The sequence below is a fragment of the Mandrillus leucophaeus genome, unplaced genomic scaffold (assembly GCF_000951045.1).
Source record: "Mandrillus leucophaeus isolate KB7577 unplaced genomic scaffold, Mleu.le_1.0 Scaffold140, whole genome shotgun sequence".
NCBI classification, from domain to species: Eukaryota; Metazoa; Chordata; class Mammalia; order Primates; family Cercopithecidae; genus Mandrillus; species Mandrillus leucophaeus.
In genome coordinates this window covers 4,883,949-4,898,881 of record NW_012101366.1, presented here as the reverse complement: position 1 = coordinate 4,898,881, position 14,933 = coordinate 4,883,949, and the positions used below count along the sequence as shown (strand labels likewise).

The 14,933-nt window shown below is 40.7% G+C and overlaps 1 protein-coding gene across 2 annotated transcripts in view; it reads left to right on the top strand.

The window, feature by feature from the left end:
* The first annotated feature begins 439 nt into the window (after nucleotides 1-439).
* CDCA7L (cell division cycle associated 7-like) overlaps nucleotides 440-14,933 on the top strand; it is a 54,926-nt gene continuing 40,432 nt past the window's right edge. Inside the window, exon 1 of one of the 2 annotated variants that reach the window (XM_011973913.1) lies at nucleotides 440-738. In XM_011973913.1, coding sequence (XP_011829303.1) covers nucleotides 715-738 — 24 coding nt within the window. In that variant the 5' untranslated portion in view covers nucleotides 440-714. The remainder of the gene's footprint in view (nucleotides 739-14,933) is intronic. The other variant, XM_011973914.1, reaches the window with a different exon arrangement.

Genomic DNA, 14,933 nt, shown 5'->3' with positions numbered 1-14,933 from the left:
TCTGGTGGGTGTGGAGGCCTACTGTGTAATGGCCGTTTAAAGTTTCAGGGGGATTTGCAGTGTCCACCGGGGCCCTGGTAAAGAAACCTGGGTTGCCCGTTTTGCAAGGTGAACCCTGTAGCAAATGTTTTGGGAGACGGAATCCTCCCAAAGAGAACGCTGCCCCTTTACAACAACAACACAAAACAAGCCCCAAAACCGCCCTACAATATTTTCCTGGATCAGAGACAGGGGTTGCAGCAGAAGCTCGAGCCCCAGGGCATGACCTGGAATAAACCCTGCCAAGTATCCTGCGCGCGTGCCAGCTGGAGGCTGCGCCGGGACAGCCCCCTCATTTCTCCCGCGCTAAACCCCGCCGGACGGCTCCACTCCCTCCCTCCGCTACAGGGGGGAACCCGGCGCCCTAACACTGGTAACTGCTCATGCCGCCCCCAACTGCAGCCCCCTCTCGCGCCGCCTGCGAAGACAAGGTCAGTGGCCGCGAAGTTGGGACGGTGGTCGGAGCCACGACGCCCAGTGAGGCGGCACCGAGCGGGCAGCGCGACGCGCTCCCCCTGTCCCGGGCGCCGAGTGCGCCCCTCCCGGGGCCCGCCTGTGCTCCGGGCGCTGCGCGCTGGCTGCTTGGGCGCGGGGCGTTCTTGGTGCGCCGGGCCGTGGCGAGTCCGGGCTCCCGTGGCCGCGTGCTGGGAGGAGACTGGCGCCCCGTCAGGAAGCATGGAGTTGGCGACTCGCTACCAGGTGAGGGTCCGGCCGTCCGCCGCCGTCCGGAAGCACCCACAGTTTGACTTCCCTTTGCGACTCGGTCCTGCTGGCCTTGGGCTGGAAACGTGGCCGTTGGCTGCTCTGCTGGGAATCTGGCGCGCCCAGCCGAGTGAGTGCCGGAGTGGGCGCGCCCTGCAGGTGTGCGCGGTGGGTCACGTTTGTGCTACGCGGACCACAGAGCCCGGTCGCCCCAGCACAGAACTGCGCTCAGCCTGGCGCTCTGCTCAGTCTCGGGTGGCTGCCAGGGGTGCAGGCGGGGAGCTAGCGGGGCGCAGCGCTTGCGTTTGCAGCCCTCCTGAGACGGGGGAGGGGCTTTTTTGTGCACTCCCCACACTTTCTCCGGGAATTGGCACAGAGATCAGGAAGCTTAAGAAAGTTGTATTTTTTTTTTAATAGTCGATCGCCAGACCAGTCCAACTTGGATAATGGAGTTTAAAAAGAGTAACTTTAGTGTTTATTCTAGAACTTTTGTAAACGTTCTCAAGGAATTAGTAACCATTTGGGGGAAATGGTAACGTCATTGGGCCAAGTTAAACAAGCTGCAAGATCCCAAATCACATGCACAGCACGACCCCAATTACGCGTTAAGGGCCTAACTATCCTTTAAAACTCATTAGCAAACAGTTGAGTAAGTTCCTCCAAACGTTTCAGTGAGTGGTGGGAATGTGAACGTGACTTCAGTTTTCTCTTTTTACCTCTTAAAAGAGCTTTACTCTACGTTATCGTAATGGAGATAAATGTTTACTTAGAAGTAAGCAATAAAAACATTTTTAAAAAGAACTAAAAATGCAACCTTTAAAAAGGGAAACAAGCAACCACGCCTCTGCTTGTGAGCACAGAGATGCTTTGTGCGAGGATTGGTTTTTTTTTTTTTCCACTTGTTTTTGTGAGAGTCGCTAGACTCACTGCTTCCACTTTGCCTCCGACTGGTGTTTACTTTCCTCCACCTGCGTGCCTGGCCGGGGAGAAGGGGAGGCGGGGCCGCCAGCATTGGAAGGCGCTGAGTGCCAGGTGCCCGAGCCCAAGCCGCTGTCACCTGCCCGAGTCTGGCGGCAAAGACCGAGCCACTAACGGTAGCTTTGGCCTTTTAGTAGTTTCTGAAGCCTTCCTGAAAATGGTCGTTTGAGAAAAATCTGTTGTTGATGTTTCTGAGAATATTTTTAAAATGCCTCCTGTGAGAGAAACTCTGAAAAGCAAGGGAAACAAACAGTAAAGCCTAGGGAATGAGACAGGGTTCGATTTTTAATTTTTTATTTTTTGCCACTAGCTTTTACCGTGCTAATTTTAATACCGTAAAACATTTAATTACCGTGCTAATTTTAATACCGTAAAAAATTAAATTACTGTGCTAATTTTAATACCGTAAAAAATTAGCATCCAATTTTTTTAATTTTTTTGAGACGGAGTTTCGCTCTTGTCCAGGGTGGAGTGTAATGGCGCTCACTGCAACCTCCGCCTCCCAGGTTCAAGCAGTTTTCCTGCCTCAGCCTCCCGAGTAGCTGAGATTACAGGCGCCCGCCACCACGCCCAATTATTTATATTTGTATTTTTTTTTTTTAAGTAGAGACAGGGTTTCACAATGTTGTCCAGGCTGGTCTTGAACTGCTGACCTTAGGTGGTCCACCCGCCTCGGCCTCCCAAAGTGCTGGGATTACAGGCGTGAGCCACCACTCCCGGCCAGCGTCCTAACCTTCTAGGAGTTTCTGCTGCTGCAGGACTCAAAACAAAACAAAACAAAAAACAAACCCTCTGGATGGAGATTTGAGCTCCTTGTGAGTTTAATCAGGAAATGTATCTGAAATTTATCCTGAGCTCCTTGTGAATGTAATCAGAAAATGTTTCTGGAATGTATCACTCCTGTTGTTAGGTTGGAGAGTCCTTTGTACTTCCACCACTGATATTCATAATTCATGCTTAGGAAACTCAGAAGTCCCAGAATGTATAGTTGGAAGTGAACGTTCACTGCCACATAATGAGGCTAATTTTTGGTAGTTCTAAAATGTTAAATAAACTATTTATCATGTAGGGGTTACCCACAAATTATATCCGATCCATTATGCACCAATTAAGGCAAATTACTATATGTAAGATGATCAGGGTTTTTTTTTTTTTTTTCCCTTTTCTAAAGACCTAATTGGCAGTGCAAATCAAGATGTGTGATGATTTTTCCAGTGGAAATGTTCCTGTTCATCGTAATTTAAATGTGCACAGATTATTGTCTCTAAATTAGTGGAGAGTGGTTCTATCGGGTGGGCAGGTGACTGCAGATAAGAGCACTTAATGAACATTTCAGGCACAGCAAGATGTTAAATTCGTGTGGTTCCACCCTGTCTCCCAGCCTTATGAATAAAGCAACGTGATGAACCGCCTGAAGTGGCATTGCTGCACATCGAATGTCATTCAGCTCAGTGTGCAGTAGGTTTTAATCTCACACATTGGAGTAAGTATAATTTCTATGGCTTGGAAAGCACAGAGCTAAGTGTTTCAGCAAAGCAGCTTAGGCCTAATGTTATGAGTAACAAGCAAACAAGGAGACTCATTTACTCTGAACTCCTTTCAAGTCTGCTTTCCTGCCATCCCACCAGTGTGTTGGATTTGATGTCCTCTGACAGTGATTATGCTTTCCACAGGCTGTAGCCTTGTGCTGACCACTGTGTCTTTGTGCTTTTATGTAAAATGACAGAAATACCTCGTAAAGGCAAGGGTGTGATCTCTTACTAAGAGCTGTCAACAGTGCAGCTCCCTAGGAGAGAAACTGGTAGGCACTGAATGTCAGTGTTCTCCTCGTACTGTCTTCTAGCTCCAGAGTACAGGATGGCCCATTTGAGAAGGAAATGATGCTAAATGTTCTTGTAAATAGGCAGGAGCATACTGTTGAAGGGGTAAAGGGGAATTTTTCTGGTATTGGTCTCTCAGCTACAAAATGCTCCCATCTGATCCTGTTGTTTAACATGTAATCACGGAGCCCCAGAAGCTGGTCACAGAAAGGACAATGATTTACCACTTTAATAGTCCTGTATTTAAAAGGCTCCTTAGTTGGTCTGTCTCTGTTCTGCTGGCCACCCCATCCATAGCAGAGCAGGATTCTCAAAAATCAGGAGAAAACCTCAGAGATCATAACGATTCTGATCAGGTACACAGGCCAGGAAACAGTGAGATAATTGTGGCCTAAAACAATTATGAACATTAGAGTAAATTAATAAAAAAGATTAGAACATCATTGGAATAGAATAAGCCAGGGATATTACATTTAAACCGCTCTTGAGAGTTTTCCTTTACTCAAAGTTATGGTTTAGAATTTTTTACCTCCAGTATACAGTTTTGTTTTAGAAAAGACTCAGCTTTATTCACTAAAGTAGAATAGATACAGGCTACTTGAAGTAGGTGGGGATAGAGATAAGAAAGTATTACTGGGGCCATTTTGTTTTCTTTTTGTTTATGAAAAGCAGTGTTTTCTGGAGTTTTTTTTGAAATGGGACCATTCAGAGGCATATTTGGTAAATATCACTGAAGTTAACACTCAGAAAAATGTATCTTCCATAGTAGTAAATGCTAGCACCCTGTATGCAGCACAGAAATAAGCTGCCGGAGTCTCACAGTGCAAGGGGCCTGAGCTTTAGTTCACATAAATAGATGGTGCTTCCTGCCTGTTTTCCTTCCTGATCATCAGCTGAGGACAGAGGGCGTGCTGATTAGTCCACTGATCACATACTCAATTGAGCACCTGTTATGTGCTAGGCATTGGTAGGGTGGAAGAACAAAGACAGAAAACACTCTTCTTTCCCCACACTCTACCAGAAGGCCATGCTTGAACGCTTGAACTCCCTTCCTCTTTTGCTTTTGCCAAAGCTTAGCTGGCTCCTCCTGCTCTGTGCTATGGGGACCTGGGGGACCTTGGGTTTGCAGAGTAGAGGGAGACCTTAAGAGCCATCCATTTTTGCCCCCAAGGAATGGAAACTATCACTTCCTTTTAAAAGTCATGCTGTGCTAGGTGCTTAAAAGTCATCAAATTTAATCCCCACTGTAGTTCTGTGAAGTAGTTTGTGTTATCTGCATTTTAAAGATAAGGCTAAATTGACTAGTTTGCTCAGGGTGATTTTTAAGGAAGGTTACTCAGCCAGGATTCTGTCCCCAGAGCCTCTGCCTGGCCCTTGCTGCTGGAATCATGGGGCCTTGGCGAGTCAGGAAACTTGCCCTGTTCCTTCCTCCCTTTAACTGGAAGGGCTGGAGTTAAGTTAACAGCAGCTAGCATGGTTCTTTTTAAGGAACGCACCAGATTATGCTTTATAAACTGCCTATAAAAGTCAGTTTGGGAATGTATAAGATCCACCAAGCTTTTACATAGGAATGACTTTTATGTGAAATTTGCATTGTGCTAAACAATAACATGTTACTGTAAGCTGCACTGAACCACTTCTCTGCTTCCCCTACTCTCCATGCCCCATTTTCTGCAGTTTCCGTCATCTTTATCTAACCTTTACAGTATGATTGCTGTTGGAATCTGCTTTCCTTAGCACTGTCAGCATTACTTTTCCTAGTAGCTTAGAGGTCTTTACAGTTTTCATTTTTAGTGACTATATAGTGTTTCCAGATGTGTATTTTATATATTTTTCTGTTGAAAAAAAATTTTTTTTCTTTATTAGAGGAACTTTGGTAAATATCTCAGGGTAGTATACTGTATATCTTATGGCTTGTGTTGGAGTCTGCACTATTTTTAATCACTCTTTATAATGTATTTAATATGTCATAAAGGGAATGTGCCTGATTTTCAATGGTTAGGAGCCTCTGACACGTTTTCCTAGGGCATTTCCCATTTTGTTGCACTGTATTAGCTGAGAGAAAGCAGTTTTTGCTGAGGTTAGAACCAAGCTTATGATAACTGAACTGAAAGAATGTTGTCTCCTTGAACTTAGAGCATCTCATAGAATGTTCTAGTTGGGGGGAAAGTGGAGAGTAGCCCCAGAGATCTGTTCTTTACATCTGGTCTGCCTAGAAAACCAAGAAAACTCATAAATGTGTCTGTGGACATTTAGTGGAAGTGACTGGATTAGGGCTATGGGGAATTTGTGCAAGTAGGTCTCACTGACTTGGTGGAAGGCAGAGACGCCCCATCCAGAGCTTCAACATTCATGCTTCCACATGTGCATCTACAGCAGGTTCTCCAGGGTGACTGCATCCTGCAGCTGTGTAGGTTACTGCTCTTGGAAGTCTTCCTGACCATTGCCCCCACTGCTGGCTCAGGTGCTTGCCCTGGGAACTTCTGGAGTACCTGGGCTGACTTCCCTGATCACATTTATCATACCACACTGAAATTGTTTTAAAGATTGTTTCTCTTACCCTACCACTTATGACTCAGTTTTCATCAGATCTCTTAGCATGGTGTCTGGCATATATTTGGTGCTTAGGAGATGATGTCCAGCACGTATTAGATGCTTAATAAATATCCATTGAATGGATGGAAGGGCAAAGTAGTGCTGTTACCAGTACGCTTTTAATTAACATTTATATAGCGTCTTCTACTTTTCAGAGCACTTTGCAGGCATGGTTTGGAAGTCATCAGGGCTGGTTCTTTTCTTTCCAGGTAACTGGTAGGGTTGCACTTTCCTGGCCCTGAAGCAGACAAGGCTATTTGACTTGCTTTGGCCAGTGGAATATGAGTACTGTGTGTCACTTCTAAGTGAATTATTTAAATGCCAGCATACCACTTACTGTATCTCATTCCCTCTGCCACTGCATCTGCCAGCATTCTGCAGAGTGGTAGCTCTATCAGCCCAGGTTCTGGTGTGAGGACAGTGTGGAATAGAGCCTTGGGCTGGCCTGTGATGGACATGTAATGTGAACAAGACAGAAGCGTTTTTTTTTTTTTTTGGTTTTAAGCCATTGATTGAGATTTAGAGTTGCTTGCTACTGCTTTATAGCTTGTCATATGCTAACAGACCAGGACGCTTATATTTCAGTTTTGGATTCATTCACTCTGAGTGATCTGGGGTCATGGTAGTCGTGGTAACAAACGTGGGTGAGTTTCTTTTTGATTGTTAGAGTGATGAGGGTGATGGGAATGCCCCTGGTAAGTGGTTTGGAGTTCAGGGATGTTAAGTACCATATAGCAGGCAGGAGAGTCCCACAGGATGAAGCAGTTGTTCTGTCCAAAATGTCAATTGCACCTTGTTGGAAAACACTGAGAACAGACTTGTCCAATTTGATAATCTTTTACTTAGACTCCAGAGAAATCTTAACATTGGCTTCACATGTCCTATCTGTTGACCTCCTTGGAGGAGGAAATTACTTCACACTTCCCAAGTGATTTGGTTCACTTCACTCCCAGGATCTCTGCCAAAATTCTGGTTCATTAGGTACTCATCTGCTGAATAGCTCTTCTAAGCCCTCTGTAAATACATGTCTGAAATGTCTCCCCATTTATACCTTCTCTTTTAAACGTAACATTGACAACCTTGCGGGGCTTTTTATTGTGGTAAGATATACATAATAAAATGTACTCTTTTACCCTTTCAGTGTTATTAAGTACAGTCGCATTGTTGTGCCACCATCACTGATCTCTCATGAGCTTTTTTCATCATTCTAAACTGAAACTCTCTATCTACTAAACAATTACCCCTGTGACCTCTTCCCCCAGCCCCTGGTTACTTCTATTTTAGTTTCTGCCTCTGAGGATAAGACTATCCTGGTTATCTCATATAAGTGGAATCATATGGTATTTGTCCTTTTGTGACTGGCTCATTTCACTTAACATATTGTTAAGGTTTGTCCATGTTGTAGTATATATCAGATTTTTTTTTTTAATGATTTTTCTTTTGAGACAGGGTCTCACTCTGTTGCCCAGACTGGAGTGCAGTGGTGCTATCGTGGCTCACTGCAGCCTTGACCTCCTGGGCTCAAGTGGTCCTCCCACTGCAACCTCCCGAGTAGCTGGGACTACAGGCATGTACCACCCTACTTGGCGAATTTTTCTTTTTAAAATTCTTGTGGAGATGGAGTCTCTCTGTGTTGCCCAGTTGGTCTTGAACTCCTGGGCTCAAGCAATCCTCCTGCCTTGGCTCCCAAAGTGCTGGGATTAGAGGCGTAAGCCACTGTGCCTGACCTCATTTCTTTTAAAGTCTGAATAATACTCTATTATATGTACATACCACTTTTATTTACTCATCTGTTTATGTTGTCAGTTGTTTCCACCTTTTGGCGATTGTAAATATCAATGAATAAACATTGGTATACAAATATCTGCTTGAGTCCCTGCTTTCAATTGTTCTGGGTGTATGTACCTAAAAGTAGAATTGCTGGGTTATATGATAATACTAAATTCAATTTTTTCAGAAACCACTATACTGTTTGGCACAGTGGCTGTGTCATTTTATATCATCACCAGCAGTGCACGAGGGTTCCAGTTTCTTCACATTTTTGCCAGCCCTAGTTCTTTTCTGTTTTTTTGATGATAGCCATTCTGATGTGCATAAAGTGGTATCTCATCCTGATTTTGTTTTGCATTCCCCCAATGATTAGTGATGTTAAGCATTTTTTTCTTGCGCTGATTGGTCACCTGTATATCGTCTTTGAAGAAACGTTAATTCAAGTCCTGTGCCCATTTCTTAACTGGGTTTTTGTAGTTGTTAAGTGAGTTATTTATATATCCTGGATATTAATCCCTTATTAGATATTATGATTTACAAATATTTTCTCCCGTTCCTTAGATTGCCTTTTTACTGTCTTGATAGTGTCCTTTGCACAAAAGTTTTTCATTTTGATGGTCTAGTTTATTTTTCTTTGTTGCCATATCCAAGAAATTATTGCCAAATTCAGTGTCATGAAGCTTTTCCCCTATATTTTCTTCCATGAGTTTTATAGTTTTAGCTCTTATATTTAGATCTTTGATCCATCTTGAGTTAGTTTTTATAGATGGTTTAAGGTAAGGGTCCAACTTAATTGTTTTGTGTGTGGATATATCCAGTTTTCCCAGCACTGTTTGTTGAAAATACTGTTCTTTGCCATTAGTCTTGGCATCCTTGTTGAAAATCAGTTAACTGTATATGCAAGGGTTTGTATCTGGGCTCTTAATTCACTTCCATTGATATATATATCTGCCTTTATGCCAAGACCACACTGTTTTGATTACTATAGCTGTGTAGTAAGTATTGGAAGTCAGGAAATGTGAGTCCTCTAACACTGTTCTTCTTCTTCTTCTTTTTTTTTTTTTTAAGAGATAGAGTCTTGCTCTGTCCCCCAGGCTAGGGTACAGTGGCGTGATCTTGGCTCACTGCACCCTCTGCCTCCCAGGTTCAAGCAATTCTGTTTCAGCCTCCCAAGTAGCTGGGACTATGGGCGCATGCTGCCACACCTGGTTAATTTTTTTTTAATTTCAGTAGAGACGGGGTTTCACCATGTTGCCCAGGGTGGTCTCGAACTCCTGAGCTCAGGCACTCTGCCCACCTCAGCCTCCCAAAGTGCTAGGATTACGGGAGTGAGCCACCATGCCTGGCCTGTTCTTTTTTAAGATTGTTTTGGCTATTTAGGGTCCTTTGAGATTCCACATTAATTTTAGGATGGACTTTTTTTGTTTTTACAAAAGAGGTCGCTGAGATTTTGAGAAGAAATGCGTTGAGTCTGTACATAGCTTCAGTTAGAATTGTCATCTTATATTAAGCCTTCCAATCCATGAACATGGCATGGTTCTCCGTTTCCTTGTCTTCCTTGATTTTTTCGGGGATGTAGTTTTCAGTGTACAAGCGTTTTTTCAACTTTTTGGTTAAACTTATTTCTAAGTACTTTATTATTTTGATGCCATTGTAAATGGAATCGTTTTCTTAATTTTCTTTTCATAGAAAAGATTCTTTCATACAGTTCTTTTCATAATTGTTCATTGTCAGTGTGTGGAAACATAGTTGATTTTTGTGTTGATTTTGTGTCCTGCAATGTTGAATTGTTAGCTCTAACTACATTTTGTGTAATCTCTAGTGTTCTCTACATATACAATCATGTCTCTTATAGCAGAGATAAATTTTGCTTCTTCCTTTCCGATTTGGATGCATTATTTATTTTTCTTGCCTGATCGGTCTGGCTAGAGCTCACAATACTGCGTTGAATAGAAGTGGTAAAAACAGGCATATTTGTCTAGTTCCTGATCTTAGGGGAAAAGCTTTCAATCTTTCATTCATCATTGAGTATCATGTTAGTTGTGGGTTTTTCATATATGGCCTTATGTTGGTGAGTTTAAGTTTCCTTCTTTTTTTTTTTTTTTTTCTGATGATGGAAGGGTGTTGAATTTTGTCAGATGTTTTTCTGCATCAATTGAGATGATCTTTGTTTTTCCCCTTTATTCTGTTCATATGGTGTACTACGTTAATTGATTTTTTTATGTTTGAGCCATTTTGCATTCCTAGAATAAATGCCACTTGGTGATCTTGTACAATCCTTTTGCTACACTGCCAAATTTGTTTTACCCGCATTTTGTTGAGGATTCTTGTATCAGTATTCGTAAGGGATATTGCTGTATAGTTTTCTAGTATCTTTCTCTGGCTTTGGTATCAGGATAATGCTGGTCACATAGAATGAGTTTCAAGTGTTCCTCCTTCTTCAAGTTTTTGGAAGACTTTGAGAAAGACTAGTGTTCTTCTTTAAGTGTTTGGTAGAATTTACCCATGAAGCTATCTTGTCCTGGGGTTTACTTTGTTGGGAGGTTTTTGATTACTACTTCAAATCCTTATTTCAAATATATTCAGATCTTCTATTTTGTCATAATTTAATCTAGCTAGGTTATTTCTAGGGATTTATCCATTATATCTAGATAATCCAATTTGTTGGCATATAGTTGTTTATAGTACTCTTAAAATCCTATTTATTTATTTATTTATTTTGAGACGGAGTCTTGTTCTGTTGCTCAGGCTGGAGTGCAGTGGCACAGTCTCGGCTCACTGCAGCCTCTGCCTCCCGGGTTCAAACAGTTCTCTGCGTCAGCCTCCCAAGTAGCTGGGATTACAGGTGTCCGCCACCATGCCTGGCTAATTTTTTTATATTGTTAGTAGAGATGGAGTTTCACCATCTTGGCCAGGCTGGTCTTGAACTCCTGAACTTGTGATCCACCCACCTCTGCCTCCCAAAGTGTTGGGATTACAGGCGTGAACCACTGTGCCTGGCCAATCCTTTTTATTTATGTAAAATTGGCATTAATGTCCAATTTCATTACTAATGTTAGTAATTTGAGTTTTCTGTGTATATTTTCTAGTCATGTAGCTTAAGATTTGCCAATTTGTTGATATTTTTTTCAAAGAATAAACTTTTGGTTTCATTGCTTTTTCTCTATTCTTATTCTATTATCTATTTTATTTATATCTGTTTTAATCTTTGTTTCCTTCCTCTTGCTAACTTTGGGTTTGGTGTGCTGTACATTTTCTATTCTTCTAATGTGTACAGTTTGTTGGTTGGAGATCTTCATTTTTATTGTGTTTACAGCTATAAATTTACCTCTTAGCAGTGCCTTTTGCTGCATCCCATACATTTTGGTAAATTTTGTTTTTGTTTACATTTGTTTCAAGGTATTTTCTAATTTCTCTTGTGATGTCTTCTTTGACCCATGATTGTTTAGGAATATGTTATTTAATTTCCACATATTTGTGAATTTTTCATTTTTCCTTCTGTTACTGATTTCTATTTTCACTCTATTGTAACAAAGGGTAGTTTTATTTCAGTCATTTTAAAATGTATTCATACTTGTTTTGTGGCCTAACATATAGTGTGTCCTGGAAAATTTTCCATATGTACTTGAGAAAAGTGTTCATTCTGTTGTTGGGTCGAGTGCTCTCTGTATGTCTATTAGTTTTATTTGGTTTATAGTGTTGCTTAAGTCTTCTGTTTCCTCATTGCTCCGTCTTGTTCTGTTCACTATTGAAAGTGGAGTGTTGAAGTTTCCATCTCTTGTTGCAGAACAGTCTGTTTCTTCATTCAGTTCTGTCAGTGTTTGCTTCATATATTTGGGAGCTTTGATGTTTGGTGTGTGTATATATTTATAATTATTCTATCTTCTAGTGAATTGGCTCTTTTATCAATCTGTAATGTCTTTGTCTTTTAAAACAGTTTTTGACTATCTGTTTTGTCTCATATTAGTATAGCCACTGCATCTCTCTTTTGGTTACTATTTGCATTGAGTGTCTTTTTCTGTCCTTTTACTTTTGACCTATTGGTGTCTTTAGATCTAAAGTGAGTCTGTTGTAGACAATGTATAGTTGTATCCTATTTTAAAAAAATCCTTCCTGCCAATCAATTTCTTTTGATTTGGAGTTTAACACATTTAAATTTAAAGTAATTACTGGTGGGGAATTACTTAATCTTGTGATTTAAAAAATAAATTTTCTGTGTATCCTATGGCTTTTTTGTCCCTCATTTCCTCCGTTATTGCCTCCCTTTGAGTTTAGTTGATTTCTTGGTAGTGACACATTTTGACTGTCTTCTCATTTCCTTTTCTTCTTAGATACTTTCTGTGTTACCATGGAGATTACATATAACATTCTAAAGTTATAGCAATCTGGTTTGAATGATACCAACTTCACTTCAGCGACATACAAAAATTCTACTCCTATTGTAGCTGTGTCTTTTTCCATCATTTTATGTAATTGAGATAAGGAATTACATCTTTATGTGTTGTGTATCAATTAACAGATTCATAAGTATTTTTAATCCTTTAGAAAATAATGGAGTTATAAGCCAAATTTACAACAATACTCTAGTTTTTATATTTGTCCATGTATTTACCTTTACCTGAGAACTTTATATTTTTGTACGGCTTTGACAAAGTTACAGTGTAGTGATTTTCATGTCAATGTGAAGTACTCCTTTCAGCATTTTCTGTTGCAAATGCCAGTAGTAATGAATTCCCTTGGCTTTTGTTTATTTGGGAATGTCTTAATTTTTGTCTCATTTTTGAAGGGCAGTTTTTTGTTTTTTTCTTTTTTAACCAGATAGAGAATTCTTGTTTGATAAGTTTTTTTTCCCCTCAGCATTTTAAATACATTATAAATGTATCATCCTACTGCTTTCTGGCCTTTAAGGTTTCTGTGATAAAACAGCTGATAATCTTTTTTTTCTTTTCTTTTTCTTATACTTTAAGTTCTGGTATACATGCACTGAACGTGCAGGTTTGTTACATAGGTATACACGTGCCATGGTGGTTTGCTGCACCCATCAACCCGTCATCTACATTAGGTATTTCTTGTAATGCTATCCCTCCTCTAGTCCCCCACCCCCGACAGGCCCCCGTGTGTGATGTTCCTCTCCCCATGTCCATGTGTTCTCATTGTTCAGCTGCCACCTATGAGTAAGAATATGTGGTGTTTGGTTTTCTGTTCTTGTGTTAGTTTGCTGATAATTTAGCTGGTTTCCCACTTCATCCATGTCCCTACAAAGGACATAAACACATCCTTTTCTACGGCTGCATAGTATTCCATGGTGTATATGTGCCACATTTTCTTTATCCAGTCTATCATTGATGGGCATTTGGGTTGGTTCCAAGTCTTTGCTATTGTGAACAGTGCCACAATAAACATACGTGTGCATGTGTCTTTATAGTAGAATTATTTATAATCGTTTGGGTATATACTCAGCAATGGATTGCTGGGTCAAATGGTATTTCTGTTTCTAGATCCTTGAGGAATCGCCACACTGTCTTCCACAATGGTTGAACTTATTTACACTCCCACCAACAGTGTAAAAGTGTTCCTATTTTTCCACATCCTCTCCAGCATCTGATGTTTCCTGACTTTTTAATGTTTGCCATTCTAACTGGCATGAGATGGTATCTCATTGTGGTTTTGATTTGCATTTCTTTAATGACCAGTGATGATGAGCTTTTTTTCATATGTTTGTTGGCTGTATAAATGTCTTCTTTTGAGAAGTGTCTGTTCATATCCTTTGCCCACTTTTTGATGGGGTTGTTCTTTTTTTTCTTATAAATTTGTTTAATTTCTTTGTAGATTCTGGATATTAGCCCTTTGTCAGATGGATAGGTTGCAAAAATTTTCTCCCGTTCTGTAGAGTGCCTGTTCACTCTGATGGTAGTTTCTTTTGCTATGTAGAAGCTCTAGTTTAATTAGATCCCATTTGTCAATTTTGGCTTTTGTTGCCATTGCTTTTGGTGTTTTAGTCATGAAGTCTTTGCCCCTGCCTATATCCTGAATGGTATTGCCTAAGTTTTTTTCTAGGGTTTTTATGGTTTTAGGTTTTACAGTTAAGTATTTAATCCATCTTGAATTAATTTTTGTATAAAGTGTAAGGAAGGGGTCCAGTTTCAGTTTTCTGCATATGGCTAGCCAGTTTTCCCAACACCATTTATTAAATAGGGAATCCTTTCCCCACTGCTTTTTTTGTCAGGTTCGTCAAAGATCAGATGGCTGTAGATGTCTTATTTCTGAGGCCTCTGTTCTGTTCCGTTGGACTATATATCTGTTTCGGTACCAGTAGCATGCTGTGGTTACTGTAGCCTTGTAGTATAGATTGAAATCAGGTAGCGTGGTGCCTCTACTTTTGTTCTTTTTGCTTAGGATTGTCTTGGCTATACGGGCTCATTTTTGGTTCCATATGAAATTTAAAGTAGATTTTTCTAATTCTGTGAAGAAAATTAATGGTATCTTGATGGGGATAGCGTTGAATCTATAAATTACTTTGGGCAGTATGGCCATTTTTACGATACTGATTCTTCCTATCCATGAGCATGGAACATTTTTCCATTTGTTTGTTTCCTCTCTTATTTCCTTGAGCAGTGGTTTGTAGTTTCCTTAAAGGGGTCCTTCACTTCCCTTGTAAGTAGTATTCCTACGTATTTTATTCTCTTTGTAGCAATTGTAAATCAGAGTTCACTCATGATTTGGCTATTACTCGTGTACAGGAATGCTTGTGATTTTTGCACATTGATTTTGTAGCCAGAGACTTTGCTGAAGTTGCTTATCAGCTTGAGGAGGTTTGGGGCTGAGATGATGGGGTTTTCTAAATGTACAGTCATGTCATTTGCAAACAGAGACAATTGGACTTCCTCTCTTCCTATTTGAATACTTTTTATTTCTTTCTCTTGCCAAATTGCTGTGGCCAGAACTTCCAATACTATGTTGAATAGGAGTGGTGAGAGAGGACATCCTTGTCTTGTGCTGGTTTTCAAAGGGAATGCTTCCAGCTTTTGC